Source organism: Hyperoodon ampullatus (assembly GCF_949752795.1).
Source record: "Hyperoodon ampullatus genome assembly, chromosome: 17".
In the NCBI taxonomy this organism is placed as follows: Eukaryota; Metazoa; Chordata; class Mammalia; order Artiodactyla; family Ziphiidae; genus Hyperoodon; species Hyperoodon ampullatus.
Genome location: NC_136930.1, coordinates 53,485,808 through 53,510,810, shown reverse-complemented (window position 1 = coordinate 53,510,810; position 25,003 = coordinate 53,485,808). Strand labels below are relative to the sequence as shown.

Sequence of the window (25,003 nt, the reverse complement as noted above, 5' to 3'; positions counted from 1 at the left end):
AAGCCTTTGAAGAATTCATTCTGCCATGATAGCACAGATATAAAGAACACGTATTAGCACAAGTATAAAGATACAGGTACCAAGATCTCCATTCCTGGATTATATTTTATAGCTGAAAAAATTAAAACAAACTTTCACTAGCATGTACTGTATAACAAGCAACCACAAAATCTTAGTGGCTTACAAGATAATTTTTCCTTTCAGTTATATTGTATGTTGGTTGCTATGGGTCAGCTGTTGCAAATCTGCTCAAATGGCTGGTCTTCTCATTCCCCAACCCAGGATTAAGGAAACCCCTAATTACCATGTGCTATTCTCATAGTTGATGCCTGTCAAAAATTTGCAATACATACATCAGCTACTGTTGTGACTGTGAAATCTATTAAATAAATCTACATATGCTGACCTAGAACAGTATTCATGATACATGAGGGGAAAATAAGTTTCAGAGGAATATGTATAGAATTAGCTCAGTTTCTTAAAACACTCAAACACACAAAAAGCCAAGAATTTTGTAAAAACATGTACACCTACAAAATGAAAATATTTGCAGAAATACAACCTTACTTGTTAAGTGGTTACTCTTTGGTTTGGACAGAAGCAGTCAGGAAGACCAGCATATTTATGGGTGATTCTTACTTGTCATTTTATGAGTGCTTTTTTCTTTATTTTTATGTGAAAAGAAAATCATTTTCAAAAAAGACAACTTCCCAGTCTGAAACATATTTTTAAGCATTCTTTATCAGCATGTAGAGAGCACATATTTTACAGTCCATTTAAGAGCTGTGCCAAAGAACTTGGATATTTGTTTTTTCAGTAAACATTTCTACATCATGAAGGCCAATGCACTAAGAGTTAATGAACAGAGATGATAAACAAGGCCTGTCCACAAAGGACTGTAAGTGTTTGCACATTTTAGAACACAAAGCATGCCAGACAATTACCAAGTAGTAAGAGCCACTCGAAGTAGTATGTCCAATTAGAAAGATGTTTCTACTAACTTCAAACCAATCATGTGATTGTTCTAAAATTCTTATTGCTATAAAGTTCATAAATATTTTATGCTGCATTCTTTATCACATCACTAGCACTTAAACACCTTTATGGATATGCCGTTCAAATGATGTGCTGTGAGGACTACAATCCATTACAGAACCCTGAGTGGAAGAATTGGGAACACCTCCTATAGAAAGAAGTGGCACATTGGTTTAACTTTGTTTAAATGAATAGATTTTCCTCAGGCAAATGTAAGAAGGAATAACATCTTAGCCTGGGAGAACAGCATGGAAAAAGTGGAAAACTATAAAAGGTATATATATTCAAAGAAAAAAAATATTTTTTTCTGGCAGAAGTTGAGTGTATGACAGTATAAGATGGCAGGAAGTTGTATTGGAAAATAAACCTATATCCTTACAGGAATGATTTTATATTCTATTTTAGGCAGTTGGTAATTTATCCTATAGGAAACAGATCAAGTTTTTATGCAATTAAGTGAAATAACCAAATTTGTATTTAGAAAGGTAAGAGTAGTAGCACTAAGGAGGATGGAACAGAGAGTGAAAATGGAGTATAGGAAAGGAGTTAAGTAGCTATATCTAGTCTAGGAAAAAGATGATTATGAAGCACTGGGTATTGGGAAGAGAAGAAAAAGACGGATAATAAGATGTTTCAGAAGTGGAATACATAGGTCTTGAGGAGTGCATATGTATGCATGGGAAGGAGGTGGGAGGGGTTAGTTAAAGTTTTCATTAAACACTTTAAAATATTTCATGGAATGTCCAGTAGACAGAGAAAAAATTTACTCTAGAAATCAAGAGAGATGACAAAATTAGTGATGTAGATTTGAGAGCTGTCAACACAAATGATCATTGTTGCCATAAAATTGAATTGGAATAACTATTCAGAGAGAGCATTGAACAAAGAGAAAATAGACTTCTGAAATAAATTTAATATTATGCTACTTAAGGGTCAGATGGGAAAAAAATAGAACCAGAACACAGGGTATGGAGCATAACTATTCAAAGCAAATAAGCCTAGAATCAAGAGATTCAGGTCTATGTAAGGGACAACTGAGAATTTCAAAGTTGATCAGTACTTTCCATTATTGCTGAGAGATTAAGTATGTAGAAAAAAATGAAGAGATACTATTAGATTTAGGAGATCATTTCTGGCATTGTGACAGCAATTTCAACACTGAAACAAGAGAACTTAGACTGAAATACTTTCAAAAGTGAATGGGGGAGAAAAAAATGGAGTAGTGAACATGGAAGACTTACGAGAAGTTGCAATATAATGATCTCACTTATATGTGGAATCTAAAAAAGACAAACTCATAGAAACAGTAGAATAGTAATTCTCAAAAGTGAGTCTGGAGGTGCTAGGTTAAAGGGAACAAATTTCCAGTTATAAGATGAATAACTTCTGAAGATATAATGTACAGTATGGTGAATATAATTAATAATGCTTTACCACATACTTGAAGGTTGCTAAGAGAGTAGATCTTAAACATTTCTCACTACACACACACATGCACAAGTGGTGATTATGTGAGGTGATGGAGGTGTTAATTAAATTATCATGTTGTTCACCTTAAACTTACACAATGTTATATGCCAACTATATCTCAATAAAGCTGTAAAAAAGAAACCAAATGTTAAATATTCAGAAATTTTGTGAGGCCTTGACAAAGCTTTGGTAGCCTAAAATCAGCCAAGGTATTTATACTATGGAAATTGGAAATTAAAAAAAAAAAAGTGAACAGGAGAGAAGAAAATGGAGTAATGAACATGGAAGACTTACAAGAAGTGGGGTAGTAAATGAAAAAGGGAAGGTTGGTAATTGATGTTGAAGGAAGAAAAATACCATTTGTTAATTTTTCCTTATTATAAAATAACAGTTTTATTGTTTAAAATATAGAAGTCAGACACAAACAAGAGAAAATTAAAAGTAACCAATAAATCACCACAAAGTTGTCTAGAATATATTCATGCTAAAATATGAGCTAAAGGAAAAAAAAAAACTAGCTAAAAAACACTAACATACTAGAGAGACACACATTTCATGATAAAAAGATATGACTTGAAGTTGGAAGACCTGAGCTCGAATCTTGACTATGCTATATACTAGCTGAGTGATCTTGGACAAGTCAAACAAACTTTTGAGACCTCCATAAACTGATCTTTAAAGTGATTATATGTAAAGTTTTATGTGCCTATGAAAATCTATATTAAACTGTACATGACTTAAAAATACAATGAATTATTATTGATGGATTGGAAAAAAATGACTTAGGCAGGATTTTAATGGAATGGGGCAAAAAAATTCATATCAAAAGTAATGCCACCCCATGGCCGCTGAGCCTCCGCGTCCGGAGCCTGTGCTCCGCAATGGGAGAGGCCACAACAGTGAAAGGTCTGCGTACCGAAAAAAAAAAAAAAAAAGTAATGCCACCAAGAAACTTTTGTGGTGCTCAAGAAGGAAGTCAAGTCATATGCAGTGTGGTCAGAAACTCTTTTGTTAATTAGAAGAGAGAAGGGCTAGAAAACTGAGGAAATATTATAACATGACTTTTGTGGGAATTTCTTAAAATTACTTCAGTGTAGCTCTTTTTGTAATCTGAATGGCCCAATTCACTGTTATAAAAACAGAAAAAGTAGTTTTAATATTGATGTTTCAATTATGAGTTTTATGCTATTATGAGTCCTAGTGTTCTTAATAAATAGGAAGGAAAACACTATTAAAATTGCTAATCAATCCAAAGATTTGCTTCTTCCTCTTTGTAGAATTTTGTTAACACAATATTGAATAAATATAACCTCTCACTAATTAAACTAACCTATTTACAGTCAGAGGACAATTTATCATGCTTCACACTTTTATTCATAACTAGTTTTCGATTAATGTTTAAAATATGAGCTTGTGAACTTCAGAGTGTAAAAAACACTCTCATTTCGATGTCACATTAGAATGTCGTAATATATATTTCAATGTGGTTATTATTGTGAAATTTTGAATTTAAAGTCTATTTGCAAGTTATTTTATTGCTGTGATTTTGCATGTGGCACGTTCACCTTTTAAAATGCAATTTCTCTTTTAGTGAAGACATGTGGCTCTAATCTTCAAGGACCAAGTGGAACCTTTACGTCTCCCAACTTTCCATTCCAGTATGACAGCAATGCACAATGTGTCTGGGTCATCACAGCGGTGAACACCAATAAGGTAAATGAAAACCATGTCTGATGAAAAAACACAACCATAAAGACAAAGACATCATGAGGGAGTGCAGTGAAGAAAAATTCATACCTAACGTATGATTTCTGAAATATTTCCTACTTATCCGTTATACAAAACATAAACTTATATGAGAAATACGGAAAAAATGTTAAATACTGCAGTTCTATCCCAACTAACATATAAACGACAACACATTAAAATTATAAATTAATGTTTTCTGAGACATGCTTTTGAAGGTTGTAAGTATACTTATTTTTTTTAAAGAGGCCATAAATAATGGCTTTTCACTTCATATCTTTCTGCTTGACATATCATTCAGGTATATCATGTTTTTATACATAGCTGCCTTTCCTTTCAATGTTTCTCTATTGCCACAGATCACATAGCTTTTCTTTATTATAAAAAGTTATTAATGTGCTCTCCACTAATAGAGGATTCATATTATGGGTACTTCTAAAGGTTGGGTTATCTTTCTATTTGACTAAAAATTAATAATACATCTAAATATGTATATGCCACGGTACTTCAAACAAAATTATAATGCTGAATGAATGAAAGAGCAGCTGAAAAATTAGCAAGTTTTCTGTTTCTGTTCTCTCTATCCTGCTTCTCCTTACAAGAATGTATAGTGAGGACCTAAATAGGAAGAGTCAGAATTCCTCTCAGAATATATGATATCTTATCTGAGTTAGATTAAGGAAAGGTTGGTGGTAGAGTCCATAAAACTAGGTCAGATTTGTAGTTCAAATACTGATTTAGACTTTACCAGCTAACAACTTTGATCAAGCTATTTAACCTCTCTGAAATTCAGTTTCTTTATCTGTAAAATGTATGTAATAAGAGCATGTATTTCAAAGTTATGAGAAGCAAGTGAAGTAATGCATACAGAGTACTTAGCAGAGTTAATAAGTACTTAAAAAACATTAACTCATCATTAGATACGAAGTATACTATTTTCCAGACTGTTTGGGGTTTTATGTTCATAAAACAATCATAAGAGTAGCAGGGTTGTTTTAAAAATCAACTCAGTGGTCAATTACACTTGCCTTATAGGAGAGCCCTGATTTATGACTCATAAGAACTAGGTCAGAAGCCTATGCTCCCCTAAACTATCTGTATAAACCTTGGGAAAATTACTAAGTCTAACACTTCACCTTCATAAAGGAAATCATTTTACTTACCCAGCCCCAAAATTACTAAATCTAACTCTTCACCTTCATAAAGGAAATCATTTTACTTAACCAACCCATTTTACTTACCCAACCCAAAGGAAATCATTTTACTCACCCAACCCGAATTTACTTACTCAATTCAGAAAATGTTTATTTATCGAATACCTTCTCTGTGCAAATTATGGGTTGTTAAGGAAAAAAAAATCATGAACTACTTGAGAAAAAATAAACTCACATTTATTGAACATTTAGCAACATGCCGGGTACCATTCGCCGCACTTTTCATGAATTATTTAATTTTAAGACTTCCCTTAATAGATAAATAATTTTACGTCTGCATTTAATAAAGAAGATAAATAACGTGTCCAAGATCACATAGGTAGCAAAAGTCTGTACTTTATAAGATGTGTGTTATTTACAATGACGTATCTCACACTAAGACATAAGTATATTATACTAAGATAAGCATGAAGCAAATTCATTGCAAAGTGTGGGAGAAATATATTGTATTAATCTTGTATTGAGATAGAAATCTTTTTTGTGCCATAGCAGTTACCTATAATTGTCAGCAAAATGTGGTAATTATCTCCTGCTCTATAAGATGTTTACTTTGCTAAGCTTAATTCATTTTCATTATTGAATTACCTGAAGTTTCACAGAGGTCATCACATTTCTCCTTGCTTTTCTTAACCAAACTACCAAACTTTTATCTATTCTTTCTCTCCCTAAAAAAATCGAATTTATTTTCTAAGGAAGACATAATTACTTTCTTTGCTATTTTTATCAAATAGCTGATTGAGGACATTAATTTTTGATCTGTTGGTTTATATCCATTTTAAGATACCCTGTAAAAATCCAAACCTTTTCAACCATCTCCCACGATTATATTTTACATTGTAGCCCAGTTCACTCACACACACACACACACACACACACATGCACACACACACATACATACATACAATGCTACAAAATAATTTCCCCTTACTACATGAATGCAGTTCTCTGTTTTTGATTCTAACTTGCTGTAATCTATTTTTAAAATACTGGTCATGCCTCACTAAATCAATTTTATGATGCACTACATGTTATAACCATATATTTTGACAAATACTGTTGGAAGATTTGCTTACATAGATTACCATGTCAGAACTCTTTTGGGAAGACAGTTACTGGCATAAACCACAGGCGCAGAGCTCTCTTAGTTGGTATAAACCCAAATTAACCAAGATACTTAACCCCTCAATATCTATGATTTTCTTCAAAAATCATTGCTCATGTTTTTCTTTATGTTTGATAATTTAAAAGCAATCATTGGGGAGGGTTCAAGATGGTGGTATTGGAAGATCCTGAACTCAACTCTTCCCACAGATACAACAAATATACAACTACATATGGGATAATTCCCTCTGAAAGGGGCCTGAAAACACAACAGAATCTCCACAACAAAGGGTGAAAGGACAGCCACAAAGGGTAAAGGGACAGTTAGGAGAAACAGAGATGCAGTCATGCCAAGGAAAAAAGATACACCCCGGCCACAGTGATTCACAGACTGGAAGGATCACAAGGTATGGATATTTTCCTTGAGAAGCAAGAGATTTGAACTTCATGTCAAGCACCCCAACCCTTAGATCCTTCACAGGAAAGATGAGCCCCTAAAACACATGGCTTTGAAAACCAATGGGTAATACATCCAGGAAAACTGTAGAACTACAGTGAATGGAAAACTCGCTCTTAAAGGGGTCACATGCAGACTCAGTCAACCTGAAAACCAGCACAAAATGACCAGATTGAAAAGTGATTTAAATCACTTGAAAAGGTCAAAGGTAAAGGGGACTCCCTTACTGATCTTAAAGTGTCTGCTGGAGAGGCAGGAACCAGTTGAGATGCTCTCTGGGGACTAAGACACTGATGGGAGCCATTTTTGAAATCTCAGGGTACCTTGCTAATACCATCTCTGGAAAGCACCATTTAGGGTATCTCCATCTAACCTGTTACTGCCAGTGGATGTTCCCCACAAAGAGCTCCACCTACTCCTGTGCCTTGGCCAAGCCACAGAACCAGCTGGGATGTGACTCTGCCCAGCGTCCAGCAGCTACCATGACCAGGCCCTGCAGTCAGCCATGATAGAGGCCAGCCCTGCCCACCAGCACACTGCAGCAGCAGCTGAAGCCCCTCCACAGCAGGAGGATTCATGCAGTCCACATAGGAGATACCCCTTGAGTGCCTGGCACTTCTGAGCCCTACAGAACATCTCTTACATAAAGTCACTCCTCCAAGACTGGGAGAGGTAGCTGATTTACCTAATACATAGAGACAAATACAGAGAATTAGGCAAAATGAGGAGACAGAGGACTATGTTACAAGTGAAAGAACAAGACAATGCCTCAGAAAACAAAATAAAGCAGAGTTAAACAATCTACTTTATACAGAGTTCAAAGTAAGTCATAAATATTCTCACTGAACACAGGAGAAGAATGGACAGACACAGTGAGAACTTCAACAAAGAGACAGAAAATATGAGGAAATACCAAACAGAAGTTATAACTGAACTGAAAAATACACTATAGGGGTTCAAAAACAAGTTGGATGAGGTAGAAGAATGAATAAGCAAGCTGGAAGACAAGCCAATGGAACTCACCCAGACAGAGCAGAAAAATGAATAAAGAATTTAAAAAACTGAATACATCTTAAGAAACCTGTGGGACAAGATCAACAGGAATAACATTTGTGTTATAGTGGTCCCAGAAGGAAGAAAAAGAAAAAATGAGGAAAATTATTGAAGAAATAATGGCTGAAAATTTTCATAATCTGGAGAGGAAACAGACATCAAGATCCAGAAAGCAGAGAATTCTAAATTAGATGGACCCAGAGAGACACGTAACAAGACACATTATAATTAAAAATGGTAAAAGTCAAGGACAAAGAGAGAATACTAAAAGCAGCAAGAGAAAAACAACCTGTTACACGTAAGGGAAACCCCATTAGGCTATCAGCAGTTTTTTCTTTTGTTTTGTTTTGTTTTTTTCAGCAGAAATCTTACAGGCCAAAAGCAGTGGCATAACATATTTAAAGTGCTGAAAGGAAAAAACAACCAACCAAGAATTCTGCAGTAACATACCCAGGAAGGTTATCATTCAGAATTGAAAGAGAGATTAAGAGTTTCCCAGGGAAGCATAAGCTAAAGAACTTCACCACCACTAAACTGGCCCCGAGAGAAATGTTAAAGGACCTTCTTTAGGCTGAAAATAAATGTCAATAATTAAATAATAAGAAAACAAAGTAAAAATCCACTGCAAAAGGTAAATATATAACAAAGGTAGTATATCAATTACTTATAAAGCAAGCATGAGGATTAAAAGACAAAAGTAGTAAAATTAACTAAAATTACAATAGTTAAGGGATACATAAAAAGATGTAAAGTGTGTTATCAAAAGTATAAAACACTTGGGGAAGTGAAGATATACAGCGTTGGAATGTGTTCAAATTTAAGTTCCTAACAACTTAAGACAAACTGCTATTTAATTAGAATGTAGTATGTGAGCCTCATGATAATCACAAGGAAAAAACATAAAGTAAGTACACAAAAAAATGAACAGAAATTTAAAAATAATGCTAAAGAAAACAACCAAAACCCAAGGAAAAGAGAGAGGAAGAAAAGAACAGAGAAAAACTACAGAAACCAGAAAACAATTACCAAAGTGGCAATAAGTACATACCTATCAATAATTACTTTAAATGTAAATGGATGAAATTTTCCAATGAAAAGACCTAGGGAGAATAAATGGATTTAAAAAAAAAAAAAAGACCCATCTGAATGCTGCTTACAAGTGACTCACTTCAGGAGTGAGAACACACACAAACTAAAGGTGAAGGGATGGAAAAAGATATTCCATGCAAATGGAAATGAAAAGAAAGCTAATATGATACTCATATCAGAAAAAGTGGACTTTAAAATAAAGATGATAATAAAAGACAGGGGCGTTACATAATGATAACAGAGCCAGTCCACCAAGAAGGTATAGCATTTATAAATGTATATGTACCTAACATAACACCAAGATATATAAAGCAAATATTAACAGACTTAAAAGGAGAAATTGAAAGCAATACAGTAATAGTAAGGGACTTGAGCACCCCAGTTACATCAATGTATAGATCATCCTGGCAGACAATCAATAAGGAAACAATAGACCTAAACAACACCTTACACCAAATTAAGTCCTTAATAGGCATATAGAACAGTCCATCCAAAATCAGCAGAATACAAATTCTTGTCAAGTGCACATGGAACATTCTCCAGGATAGTTCACATGTTAAGGGCCCAAAACAATTCACAATACATTCAAGAAGATTTTTTTTTTTTTTGGCGGTACGCGGGCCTCTCACTGTTGTGGCCTCTCCCGTTGCGGAGCACAGGCTCCGGACACGCAGGCTCAGCAGCCATGACTCACGGGCCCAGCTGCTCTGTGGCATGTGGGATCTTCCCAGACTGGGGCACGAACCCACGTCCCCTGCATCGGCAGGCGGACTCTCAACCACTGTGCCACCAGGGAAGCCAGAGCCTGGTGTCTTCTAGAAACTAAAAAGATGACAGCGGTCCTGTGGCATAGTGGGTAAGGAGAAGAATGTAAGAAATGGAGGCTATAGAGCTGATTAAAGCTTGGATCATACACGGCCCTCTGCGATCCATCCAAAAATGTAATGAGAAGCATGATATCTCTTACTTCATTTAGGTATCTCTTAAGTGTCACTTTCTCTCCCCTGAATCACTGACCACCTCCATCTCTATCTCCTTGCTTTACTTTTTTTATAGCATCTTGTAACACATCAGTATTTGAAGATCTCATATTGTATGGTATTATATTATATGCTGCTTCTCTATCTTTTGTATACTTCCCCAAGAAGGGAGAAAAATTTGTCTATATCCCCAGCAGTAGAATAGCACCTGGTAAAGAGTAGGCTCCAAATACAAATTTATAGAATGAATTAAACAAATTAAAAGTTTTTAGGAAGAAGATTTATCTGATTTGTGTTTCAACATAACATCCACAATTTTCAAAAGAGGCTTATTAATTGAAGTGCAGTTCACAAAACAGCAAATAGTATAAATATCTCTCCCTACTTTTTTCCCAACCACTCACCCCGAAGAATATTCATTCATGGAACAGCAATCTTTCTTCCTGGATAACTGGCAAACAGTGAGTTCAGTGGCAAATAATTCCTCTTATACCCTAACTTCTTGGGCTTCTACCTAAATTGCTTACTCAAGAAGATAATTTTGGAAGTAAACAAGGTCTTCCATAAATATTAACTGATAAAGATTCATTAACACTTGAAGAAATTACATGAACAAAAAATAAAGTTAACAACAAAGAGCATGAATTGAGAAGCTAATATCTTGCATCCTTCCTCTTTGGTATCAAAGAAAAACAATAAAAATAAACTGAGGGGCTTCCCTGGTGGCACAGTGGTTAAGAGTCCGCCTGCCGATGCAGGGGCCACGGGTTTGTGCCCCAGTCCGGGAAGATCCCACATGCCACGGAGCGGCTGGGCCCGTGAGCCATGGCCGCTGAGCCTGCGCGTCTGGAGCCTGTGCTCCACAACGGGAGAGGCCACAACAGTGAGAGGCCCGCGTACCGCAAAAAAAAAAAAAAAACTGAAGATGGGAATTAGAATCCACTGTATGGTTCATTATATACAAAAATGTATAGTATCTCACTACCATGTTGTATGTTTAGTCATTTTAAACTAATCTCATTTTTAAATAAAGTTTCAAGTCAGGGGTTCTCTGCATAAAAATAGTATAGATGAATAAATGGAGAGATAGGTATTCTGGATCAGACTGACGTCATTATTAATGAGTGACAAAACCCAGCAAAATAGTACTTCTTACCAAATTCACTTTAATGAGACGTACTCATATTTGTTTAAAATTTGTTTCAATATGTACAACCTAACATGTACACATTTGTAGTGAATACCCTCCTAAAACCAGCAACAGTATCTGCAAGCATTTTCTTCAAAATTTGTAATTTCAAGTTGATCATTTATATGTATTATGAAATTTAAATTATATCCTCCAGTAGCAAAACATGAATAAATGACAGAAAGAACCAATGGTTTTGTACAGTTTTGTTATAGATTTAATATTTGATGCATTTTTCATTTTGTGTAGTTTCTTCCCTTCAGTGAAACATTTGTAGTGCCATATTTAATGTCATTGTTACATACCAGCAACCCCCTAGAGGGGAAGAGCAGTGCACAAATACAAAAGGCATAGAAAAATAAACAAAGCTGAAAGCTTTTTATCATTCCATCAGTATCTTTCTGTGTCTCCAGATTCCCCTCCTGTCTCTAAAATATGAGCCTTTGTAAGAATTGAAACTATTAACCTGATTCTGGCAGCAAAGTGGATGAACCTAGAGAATTCCCTAGGCTGGCACTCCTCATTTTTGAATGGTCTAGTCCGAGAGTCTTGGAATACATCTTCTGTCATAAAATATAAATATTATAGTGTATAATCCTTCTAGAATATGAGAGATTAATTTCTTCCTCTAATATGAGATTACTTTCAAATAAATAAATGTTGGGTTTATATGTGTTATATTTAAACCTTTTTTATCTTACAGTATTTGTTTCACAAATTTCATGTAAATTTTCCTTTTTACAAAAATAGGCAAATTAGGATGATTACTGATTAAACAGTTATTGAACATTAATTTTCCACGTACACATGTAATATATATCACACACAATACATATCACAAAACAGTAAAATTTTAGGATTATTCTGAAATACATGATTTTTTGGACAAATGGGTTGAATATTCTGCTTTGTCTGGATTAGACTATACCCAATAAAATTTAATAAAATAGTCCTATGAGGCATAGATTTTTGAGTGAGCTTTTGACTGGTGCTTCTATATGTATGAAAAGAGAAAAAGGGAAAAATAACTACAATCATTTTTTTTGGGGGGGTAAAAAATCTAGATTGAGTCCACTCTTCTCCATCCCTACTTTTACAGCTCAAGTTTAGTCCCTCGATCTCTCTAACTCTGCCCTACTCCACTTCAAATACAGATTGTTCCTGCTGCCAAAGTGAGCATATGAAAAGCAAATAAAACCCTGTCAACACACCACTCAAAACTCATTATTTGCTGATCCTCATTTATAAGATAAAGTTCAAAGTCCTTAACATGATATAGCTCCTACCTCCATTTTTAGCCTCCTTTTTAATCACTTCCTGTTTCACAGTTGATATTACAGAAACAAAAAGAATATTTCTTTCTACTGTGCCATTTTTTATGCTCTTTTCTACAATGTTCTTCCCCAGTTCCCATCTTTACCTTCCTTTGCACTGCCTGGGGATTCTCTCTTGGGGGAAATCTTTCCATTTTACTCTTTAATTGGATTGGGCAGCTCTCATCTCTGCCCATGTTAACCCTGTGTGTCCATATCCCAAAGCACTTAACACAGGGTATTGTATTTATCTTGTTTATGTCTTATCTCCAAACTGGACTGTGATCACTAAGGTCTCAGACATGTATGAATAAGGAAGTTCTTTAATTATATGTCAAATTGATTGTGTAATATAGCATTAAATACCTTAAGCTTTGTATGCAAAGCTTACACTTTGTATATTTTGTATTTATGCATTCTGGATTTCCTCACCTGGTAAGAAATATACTTGTTAATAACAGAGTGAATTATAGTCATTCTGAAATGAGCTTAATGGAGAAAATATTATTTTCTTCCAGAAAAGATAAATTTCTAGCAGCATAGATTTGGGGGAAGAAACTCTCCTCCTTAAATCACAGTGGGGTTGCCAGAAATAGAACTTCATCCTCAAGATCCATTGTGAACAGATGTCAACATTTATTTTATGATTAGCTAATAATAACTGCCATTTATTGAAGGCCTACTGTATATCAAGCACAGTATGTTCTGTTTTACAAACTTTGTTTAATGTAATACCTACTCCAACCTTAGGAATTATGAATTACAAATACTCTTTTATAGTTATGAGACTTCCCCAAAATAATGTAACATTCCATGACAGAGAGAGTTAAACCATATCTTTGCCTGTACCCTTATATTATCTTGTCTCACTAATGTGATTAGCTTGGTATTAATATTAAAGCATCATTAATTTGTTTAGTTAAATATCATCAAAGCTTCATTTAATTCCAATACTAATTATATTGGTGCAAATTGGCCAATACAGGAAACTGACTGGAGAAATACTAAGAAATTTCATCAGCTTCCAGATTTATTTTGCAGCAAAAAAATACAGACTTTACCATGGAAGATAAAATCGCTTATACCAATCCATGCTTTCTGTATTTTTCCCCCAAGGAATTGACATAATATTTGTTACTTGTCAGATTTCAGAAATTATCTTCCCTTTCCATCACTATTTAAAACATGAGTCATATGTGCAACTTCAAAGAACTTACTTAGAAGTTATGCTATTATATATCAGGTATTTGGCAGACAGAAGGTATTTCCTAAGTTGCAGACGTTTACTATGCAAATGCAGAATAGTGTGAAGTTTGAGCACTTGGATTGCCACATCAGGGAAGTCTGAGATTGAATTTAGTCCCATCACTTTCAGCCAAATAAACACAGACAAATTACTGGGCAAAGCATTTTGTAAAACTTAGAATTGAATATACTGATGTATCCACTAGAATGTTTTCAGTTTACATATGGGAAAGATGGTTTAAATAATAAGGAAATGCATTATTTAGCACAGCATACTATCCAGAGGTATGCAAGACTCAGACATACAGTAAAAACATCCATCTCTTGGCTCTGGGCATCTCCATGTGTTAGCTTTGTCCTTAAACTACATATTGCAAGATGGTTGCAGTAGCTTTAGTCAGTACATCCAGATCCAGTCACCTCCAAAGCAGACTGATTCTTTGTGTTTCATTTGAGCATGAAGAAATATTTTCCTGAAAGCACCCGACTCCCAGAAGATTGCTCCTCACCTTCCACTGACTGACCAGAATTAAGTGACATAGTAAGATCTAATCTTATCCATGACAAATGAAGTGGAACTGCTAACATTGGCATAGACTCATTAGGAGCCATTCCATGGAACTTGGTATGGGATCAGCAGTTCCTAAAGCATAAGAATGCACATAGAAAGATACATAGCTGAACAAAATCAATGTCCTGTTCGGAAGAGAAAAGTCTGGAGTGAACAAGTAAGATGGCCTTTGGATAAGCAATCAATAGTTTCTGCCACAGTCCACCCGTTTTGTTATCAAATGTTCATCCAAATGCATAGTTCTTTCCCTACGTTCACTTTGAAAAATGTTTACATGAAAAAATGCTGTCTTCGTTAATAGAGAAAACCAAAAATCTTAACCAGTTACATGCAACTCTAGTATCTCCAAGTATTGTGCTGGCTTCTCCATTATATCCAGATTTAGTTCCTCATTATCTAGAGGCCTATAGCCAATAGACAGTTATCATCACATCCCAAATAAATGTGATATCCATCATAGTTGAAACTTCAGAGGTCAGTCATTGGTTCATAGAAGAATATATCCTGCTGGTTAAGAAGACTGGTGAAGACTACCTTCGATGGAAGGGGGATGAGTTCCTTGATCAGCCTGGAATGTAGCAGAACCCATTTTACCTCACTAGAACTTTACTTTGTCATAGTCTGATATGGCTTCTGGTTCTGACTTGTGGGAAGATTTTTTTCTATTGGATAATGCTGCTCTAGGACATCAGTGCCATTACATATTACAACTACTATTGCTTCTAAAACTGGATGTTTCTGCTGCTTTTGCCACCCTCTGCCAGAATCCATGGTTTGGGGAGCTTAGGTTTCATGCCTGCACTCTGGTTGCAGTTAATGATGAGGAAGATAACATCTAACCATGCTGGGAAGTATACTATGCTTCCTACCAAGCCTCCTAATTTTGCAAACATGAGGATATTCAGCTTCTGAGTGGCCAAACTAATATATAAATGGAAGCTACCTATAGTTTTAGGGTTAAAATGAAGCAGTGCATGTGTGGCACTGAGTCCAGGACTCACACAATATAAATATTTGCCAATTAAAAAAAATTTCATAGGTAAAAGATACAAAGCGTATAAACGGGGATTCCACATGACTTCATAAAACATAATGATGGAGAAGTCATGGTTTTAAACCCTCTGTGAATGATGGAGAGAATGACAATTATGAAACATAGATTCTATACCAGTTTTATCAAAATACCTTGTGAAAACCCATGTCTTAAGCCATATGGGAAATGGATCTACTAACCACTTAATATTTAATATTATTTACAGATTTCTCACTTCTGGAAAGCCAATGTTAATATGCATGAGAATACTGTTAATTGATTACATTAGTAGCTTAAATTTTTTAACATAAGCCTCAATTAGCAGCATCATATAGTAATTTGGAAACGGCACTTTACAAGTGGAAGCCAAGAGTATGGCTTATTTGGTTAAAAAATCAAGACAATTATAAATTATTTTATATTTAGGGGCATATTTTATTATCACAGCTTTTTCTTCAACAGTCCTATGACCTAAATGCAGGTTTTTTTCCCACCCACAAATGATTAGGAACAAATACGAAAGGCAAGATGTATGACGTTCCTTTCTCTTCTAATATGCATTATATTCTTCCTATTTTCCTACTAAATGTTTCAGCCCTACTGCCAACTATATATGTAGAGAAAGTAGTTATATTACACTGATGAGTACTGATTTTTTAATTACCTTTTCATTTCATTTTCATGTTATACAAAGATAAAGGGATGGAAAGTGGCTATTTTCTCCTCCATGTTACAGGAGAATCCAGAAAAAGAAAATTTCACATCACACTCCTGATGTTACTTATTACATTTTTGTGTGAAAAAAATGTTTTGTTGTTTTGGTTTTGTTTTTACAAATTACTTTTATACATTCTACTGTTTTTATTTTTTTTTTACTTTTGGAAATATCTCAGTGTACCATTTTTGAATTTTACTGTAATGCTTTACTTATGTTAATGTCTCCAGCTGAGGCCAAAGTAGTTTTTATTCTTTTTATGCATAGATTTTACTTCTAAAGAACCAGTCCAGTAATGACGTTTAAACTAAGCATACAAGAATCAAATTAAAATGAATGTGTTCTATAAATTCAATCAGACTATTTTAGCTTCTCAGTGATTCAGTGTCATTGAAACTGTTCAAGAATTATAAGTGTCTAAAATTTCAGTGACAGCTCAGTGGTTAAGTGCTTATCTGAAAGTGTATGGATTAGTTAGTAATTAATTCATCACTTAATTTAAAATGAAGTAGAGTTCTCATTGTTGCATATATACACGCATGAACCTCAGTTACAATTCAGGCAAAATAAAATCTATCATTAAATGGGTATCCAAATTTTTTGAGACATGACTAAACAATAATGACTATCAAGGGTTTGGCATAGAAATAGCAATCAACCAGTCACTTATTAAATTCCTAGTTTGTATCTACTAGCCTATTATACTTTTAAAGCCATTTAATAGGCGACGTTCCCTAATTTTAAATGCAATGCACTCATGGCTCTATTGTGAAATGGCTTGGGGTAAAGTGGATCATGTCATTTCTCTTTTGAAAGGATGGTAGATGAAGTACTCTGAAAGGCCCTCCCACTGAAATACAAGAAACACATTTTTCAGTGCATTGTTGGTTCACAATAAAGAAAATCTATAAGACTATGCATGCATACCATACAAACACAAGTACAATTATGCGTATATAATTAAAAGAAGAATGAACTGAAATGAAAGTAGGAGATGAAATGGAAAGAAAGCTTGGAGATGAAATGTAAAGAAAGCTTGGTTTTCCTTGTGGCAAATGGCAATTACTCTCTGGAATTAGGAGGCTAAGACTGAGGCCCAGTCTCTTTGGATCAACAGGTGAAGAAGCTGAATTTGAAACTTTAGTATTTAGCTAAAAGCCTCACAAGATGTTAAACTGGCACCAGCTTGGTAGTAACCCTTGGATCCAGTTAGCAGAAAATGAATGAAATTATACCCAGTTTAAGACCTTCAAAATTCTCACAGCTGAAGCTGTAATAAAAATGGGTTTATTGTTAAATATAACTAAACACATAGGAAAACAAGCCACCATGAGTGAGTTACTAGAAATAAGAAACAGTTTCTTCAGGAAATTAGGACATGCAAAAGCCCTCCAGTATATGGTGTAATTTAGAAAGTCACATGCATGCCCATGGCAAGACACATGCTCAGGAAGACCTGAGAAGACCCTAAGCTTTCACCACTATCTGATCTATAGGCTTAGTGCAAGCAGCAAGTGAAGGCTAAGACAAAATTGTAAATGGTCTGGATAGATATTAAAGAATATCCTATCACTGAGCCAGTCCTCAAAGACTGGGAGAGGTCTTGCTATGATCTGAATGCTTCTGTCCCTTCAGAATTCATAATCCTAATGCTCAATGTGATGGTATTAGGAGATGTGGCCTTCAGGAGGTCCTGAGGGTGGAGACCTCATGAGTAGGATTAGTGTTCTTATAAGAGAGACCCCAAAGGGCTCCCTAGACCCTTCTGCTGGTGTTAGGTTACAACAAAAAGATGGCCTTCTGTGAACCAGGATACTTTCTCTCACCATACACTGAATCAACCATGCCTTGATCTTGGACTTCCCAGCCTCGAGAACTGTGATAAATAAATTTCTATTGTTTATATGCCACCCAGTTTATGGTATTTTGTTATAGCAGCCCAAACATGCTGAAATGGATATTTTTTTTAGCTCCTTGAATTTAAAGAAATTCCAGTTAAAACATTGGATGGACACAAGTCTTCAAAATCAAGAACAGCAAACCCTGGGGAAGGGAGAGACTCTGATTTCCAGAATTACCACATTGTAACATTCAAATGGCTAGTTTTCAGAAACAACAATGAGATCACAAAGTATGCAAAGAAACAGGAGAATGTGGTCATTGAAAGGAACAAAATAAATTGACAGAAAATATCCCTGAAGACATTGAGTCATTGAACTTATTAGACAAAGATTTAAAACAACTGTATTAATTATGCTCAAACAGCATGGACAAAATTAAAGGGAATGATGAAAATGATATATGAATAAAATGAGAATATCAATAAAGACATAGAAATTATAAAAAAGGAACCAAATAGAAATTCTGGAGCTTTAAACCATAATAACTGAAATTTTAAAAACCTAGAGGTTTTTGAGAGCAGGTTTGATCAGCAGAAGAAAGAATTAGTAAGCTTGAAGATAGGACAATTGAAATTATTCAGTCTGAAGAACAGAAAAAAAAAGAAAGAAAAAAGGTGAAAAAAGTGAAAGGAGCCTAGGGACCTGTGGAATATGAGCAAATGGACCAACAAATGTATTATATGACTCTCAGGAGGAGAAGATAGAAATAATGGTACAGAAAGAATATTTGAAGATAATGACCAAAAAGATCACAAATTTGAGAGAGACATGATTCTACCCATCCAGGAAGCTCAACAAACTCTATGTAAGATAAGCTTAAAGTGATCCATACCAAAACATATTATAGTCAAATGGTTGAAAGGTAAAAACAAAGAGAATCTTGAAAGCAGCAGGTGAAAAGTGACTCTTCAAGTACAACAAATCCTAAAAAAATATTAACAGCTGATTTCAAAAAAGAAAAAGAAGCTGAGAAGCAAGTGAGACAATATCTTTAAACATTGAAAACAAAACTGTCAACCAAGAATTCTATATCTGTCAAAACTCTCCTTCAAGGATGAAAGATAAATCAAGATATTCCCAGATAAACAAAAGCTAAGAGAGCACAGAACTAAACCCACCCATCTATGAGCAATTAATTTTTGACAAAGGTGCCAAAAACATTCAATGGGGAAAGAATACAGGCATATCTTGGAGATATTGTGTGTTCAGTTCTAGACCACCACAATAAAACGAATACCACAATAAAGTGAGTCTCAAAATTTTTTTGTTTTGTAGTATATATAATAGTTATGTTTACAGTATACTGTAGTCTATTAAGTGTGCAACAACATTGTGCCTAAAAAAACAGTGTACAGATCTTAATTAAAAAATACTTTATGGGAGGTGGGGGAGGGAAGGATTGAGAGTTTGAGATTAACAGATAGAAACTAGTATATATAGGATGGATAAACAAAGTCCTACTGTATAGCACGGGGAACTATATTCAATATCCTGTGATAAACCATAATGGAACAGAATATGAAAAAGAATATGTATATGTATAACTGAGTCACTTTGCTGTACAGAAGAAGTTAACACTACATTGTAAATCAACTGTACTTCAATAAATTTAAAAAATAATAATAAAATACTAAGGAATAAATTTAACCAAGGAGGTGAAAGATCTGTACACTAAAAACTATTAAGACTATTTAAAAAATGCTAACCATAATCTGAGCCTGCAGTGAGTCATAATCATTTAGCTGGTGGACAGTCTTTCCTTGATATTGATGGCTGATGAATGATCAGGATGGTGGTGCTGATGGTTGGGGTGGCTGTAGCAATTTCTTTTTTTTTTTTAAGAATCAATTTTATTTGTTTATTTTTGGTTGCATTGCGTCTTCGTTGCTGCACACGGGCTTTCTGTAGTTGTGGCGAGCGGGGGCTACTCTTCACTACTCTTCACTGCAGGCTTCTCATTGTGGTGGCCTCTCCTGTTGCAGAGCACAGGCTCCAGGTGTGCGGGCTTCAGTAGCTGTAGCACACAGGCTCAGCAGCTGTGGCTCATGGGCTCCAGAGGGTAGGCTCAGTAGTTGTGGCGCACGGGCTTAGTTGCTCCGCAGCATGTGGGATCCTCCCAGACCAGGGATCGAACTCGTGTCCCCTGCATTGGCAGGCAGATTCCTAACCACTTCACCACCAGGGGAGTCCCTGTAGCAATTTCTTAAAATAAAACATTAATGAAGTTTGCCACATTGATTAACTCTTCCCTTTCACCAGTGATTTCTCTGTAGCAGGCACTGTGCTTTGATAGCATTTTATCTACAGTTGAACTTTCAAAATTGTAGTCAGTTCTCTCAAATGCTACCACTCCTTTATCAAGTAAGTTTATATAATATTCTAAATCCTTTGCTGTCATTTCAACAATCTTCACAGCATCTTCACCAAGAGGAGATTCCATCACATTCTTTGCTCATCCACAAGAAACAACTCCTCATCTGTTAAAAGTTTTACCATGAAATTGCAGCAATTCAGTCCCATCTTCAGGCTCCACTTCTAATTATAATTCTCTTGCTATTTTCATCACAGCTGCGGTGACTTCCTCCACTGACGTTTTGAACCCCTCAAAGTCCTCCTTGAGGGTTGGAATCACCTTCTTCCAAACTTCTATTAATATTGATATTTTGCTCTTCCCATGAATCGCAAATGTTCTTAATGGCATCTAGAATCATGAATCCTTTACAGAAAGGTTTTAATTTACTTTGCCCAGATCCATCAGAGGAACCACCATCTGTGGCAGATACAGTCTTACAAAATGTGTTAATTAAATAATAAGACTTGAAAGTCAGAATTACTCCTTAATCCATAGGCTGCAGAATGGATGTTGTTTAGCAGACATGACAACATTAATCTTGTTTTACAGGTTCATCAGGGCTCTTGAGTGACCAGGTGCATTGTCAATAAACAATCATATTTTTAAAGGAATCTTTTTCTTTCCTGAGCAGTAGGTCTCAACAGTGGGCTGAAAATATTCCATAAACTGTGTTATAAACAGATGTGCTATTTCCAGGCTTTATTGTTCCATTTATAGAGCACAGGCAGAGTAGATTTAGCATAATTCTTAAGATTCCTAAGGTTTTCAGAACAGTAACTCAGCACTGGCTTCAAGTCAGCTACATATACCCTTAACAAGAGAGTCAGCCTGTCTTTTGAAGATTTGAAGTCAGGCATTGACTTTTCTCTAGCTGTGAAAGTCGTAGATGGTGTCTTCTTCCAATATAGGCTGTTTTGTCTACACTGAAAATCTGTTGATTAGTGTAGCCACATTCATTAATTTTCTTAGCAAGATCTTCTGGATAACTTGCTGCAGCTTCTGCTGTTCACCTTGTACTTTTATGTTATGGAGATGGCTTTTTTTCCTTAAACCTCATGAACCAATCTCTGCTAGCTTCAAACTTTTCTTTGCAGCTTACTCAGCTCTCTGAGCCTTCATAGATTTAAGTAAAGTTAGGGCCTTACTCTAAATTAGGCTTTTGCTTAAGAGAATGTTGTGACTTGTTTGAACTTCCTTCTAGACCACTAAAACTTTCTCCATATCATCAGTAAGGCTATTTCACTTTCTTATTCATATGTTCACTAGAGTAGCACTTTTAATTTCCTTCAAGAACAGTTTCTTTGCATTTACAACTTGCAACTGATGCAACACGCCTACCTTTTGGCCTGTCTCGACTTTTGAAATGCATGCATTTCTCACTAAGCTTAATCATTTCTAGCTTTTGATTTAAAGTGCGGGAGGTGGGACACCTCTTTACCCTTGAACACTTAGCAGCCACTGTAGGGTCATTAGTTGACCTAATTTCAATATTATTGTGTCTTAGGGAATAGGGAGGCCCAAAGAGATAGAGAAAGATGGGGGAACAGCCTGTCAGTGGAGCACTTAGAACACACACAACATTTATCATTTAAGTGTGCAGTCTTATGTGGGTGTGGATTATGGCTCCCCAAAACTATTACAAAGAAACGTCAAAAGTCACTGAGCAGAGATCACCATAAAAAATGTAATAATAATGAAAAAGTTTGAAATATTGTGAGAATTATCAAAACATGACACAGCCACAAAGTATGCAAATGCTGTTTAAAAAATGGTGCTGATAGGGGCTTCCCTGGTGGTGCAGTGGTTGAGAGTCCGCCTGCCGATGCAGGGGACACGGGTTTGTGCCCCAGTCCGGGAAGATCCCACATGCCGCGGAGCGGCTAGGCCCGTGAGCCATGGCCGCTGAGCCTGTGTGTCCGGAGCCCGTGCTCCGCAAGGGAAGAGGCCACAACAGTGAGAGGCCCGCGTACCGCAAAATAAATAAATAAATAAATAAATCTGATGCCTTTAAATTTAGTGATCTAGATTCAAATTTAGCTCTAACATTTTTTAAGCTTTACTATTTCATGGAAATAGTATACTCTGTGTTTTTCTGTGCTAGCTTGTAAAAATATATGCAAATATAACCACTCTTCAGGTACATATACTTTTTTATAAAGCCTTCTTAAATTAGATTTGCATTCAAATTCCTCAAATAAGAGTGTCCTATAAACAGAAGCCATGCCATTTCATTGAAAAATTATTACAGAAGATACAATAGAGTAAATAAAAATTATGTTATAATTGTAATGATTGATAGGAATAGTCTCACATGATCTCCTGCCATAGTTTGAAATTCTTATACAGATAGCTATAGATCTATAGATATATAGTATGTCCACAGTGCATTTTAAATGTTTTTCTCCCATTGCTCTTTTGTTTGCTTTTATTATATAATGAAATATATTTGAGATGTTTGTTTCTGTTTATTGCTAGGTTATCCAGATAAATTTTGAAGAATTCGATCTGGAAATTGGCTATGACACCTTGACAATTGGTGATGGGAGTGAAGTTGGAGACCCAAGGACAGTGCTCCAAGTGTAAGTTGTCAGTGTTTCTTTCTTTTTTTTTTTTTTTTGCGGTACACGGGCCTCTCACTGTTGTGGCCTCTCCTGTTGCGGAGCACAGGCTCAGCAGCCATGGCTCACGGGCCCAGCTGCTCCGCAGCATGTGGGATCTTCCCGGAACGGGGCACGAACCCGTGTCCCCTGCATCGGCAGGCGGAGTCTCAACCACTGCACCACCAGGGAAGCCCCTCAATGTTTCTTTCTTGACTTAACCTATTAGGTCTTTATAAAAGTGTATGAAATTTTACTTTTTCTTTTCTTTCATTGATTCTTCCTACTATCACCAAGTACCTTAGTTATGATCATCAACCTGCATATAGTATATTTATTAGTCCTTCTTCAGTGGTGCTTAAGGTACTTGATCCAAACACAGTTACTTAGAGTCCATTTCCAGAAAGGAGCTCATTGGCAAAAGAGGCCTAGGGTGAAATTGCAGAGTGGCTGATTGACCTTATTTTGGAAAATACCTTTGCCCTCACAGAGTTTTAGAATAGACTGGAAAAAAACAAGCATGAAATTGATCCCAGAGACAATAATAAAGACCTGGTCATCAAGATCTGTAGTTGAGAGTTTATCAGTGGTTTGACATGAAGTAGTTAGCAGTGAACAGCTCTCAGAGTTGAGCTAATATACTAAAAAGGTTCTTAATGTGAACAAAAAGAATGAACATAAATTGAGAAAAGGGAAATGTTAGGAACTTACCGCCAAATCCTTGGCTATCCATTCCAATAATCTACCTCTGATAGTGGCAAGAAGAAATGTCCAGGGCAAGTATATTTTTTTTCTGTGATGAACCTCAAAAGGTTATGATATGCTTTCTTTCAGTATTCCTTTCATAACTGTTGATTTGCAATACAGGCTTTATTAGTGAGGTGTTTCTCAAAAATGGGGTCTTTTACATCACAATTACCTGGTGCACTTTTTAAAATGTAGATTTCTGGACCCCTCCCATTATGTCTATTAATGTTTGCTTTATATATTTAGGTGGTCCTATGTTGGGTGCATAGATATTTACAAATGCTATATCCTCTTGTTGGATTGATCCCTTTATCATTATGTGATGCTCTTCTTTGTCTTTTGTTACAGTCTTTAAAGTATATTTTATCCGATGTAAGTACTGCTATCCCAGCTTTCTTTTTGTTTTTATTTGCATGAAATATCTTTCTTCATTCCTTCACTTTTGGTCTGTGTGTGTTTAGATCTGAAGTGAGTCTCTTATAAGCAGCATATAGATGGGTCTTGGGTTTTTTTGTTTGTTTGTTTGTTTGTTTTTTTAATGATTGTTTAATGATTTTCTTTAGTGTCATGTTTGGATTTTTTTTGTCTTTATTTTCTCTGTATCTATTATAGTTTTTTGGTTTGTTGTTACCATAAGGTTCATATATAACTATTTATATATGGAAAAGTTTATTTTATGTTGATAGTCACTTAAGTTCAAATGCATTCTACAAATACTACATTTTTATTCCCTGCCTCTACATTTTATGTCTTTTACATCATGTTTTACATCTTTTTATTTTGTGTCTTCTCTAATTATTATATAGTTTTTTTTTTTTTTGGAACTTCATCATTTAACCTTCACACAGGTTTTATAAATGATTGATCCACTACCATTACTATATATTTGCCTTTTCCAGTGAGAATTTTAGTTTCATGTGTTTTCTTATTAATTAGTGCCATTTCATTTCAGCTTATAGAAGTCCCTTTAACATTTCTTGCAGGGCCAGTTTAGTGGTGGTGAACTCCTTTAGATTTTGCTTGTCTGGGAAACTCTTTATCTCACTTTCAATTCTGAATGATAACCTTGCTGGAAACAGTATTCTTGGTTGTAAATTTTGGTTTGTTTGTTTGTTTTATTTTGTTTCAGCACTTTGAATATATCATGCTGCTCCATTCTGGTCTGCAAAGTTTCTGCTGAAAAAATTGCTTCCA

At 35.3% G+C, this 25,003-nt stretch overlaps 1 protein-coding gene across 3 annotated transcripts in view; it reads left to right on the top strand.

Annotated features, from left to right (window-relative positions):
* CSMD3 (CUB and Sushi multiple domains 3) overlaps window positions 1–25,003 on the top strand; it is a gene marked incomplete at its 5' end in the record, with an annotated part of 1,086,230 nt that overhangs the window by 494,933 nt on the left and 566,294 nt on the right. For all 3 annotated transcript variants that reach the window (XM_079722286.1, XM_079722285.1, XM_079722284.1), the window contains 2 exons: window positions 4,097–4,218; window positions 22,941–23,044. In XM_079722286.1, the coding sequence (XP_079578412.1) occupies window positions 4,097–4,218; window positions 22,941–23,044 (226 nt within the window). The remainder of the gene's footprint in view (window positions 1–4,096; window positions 4,219–22,940; window positions 23,045–25,003) is intronic.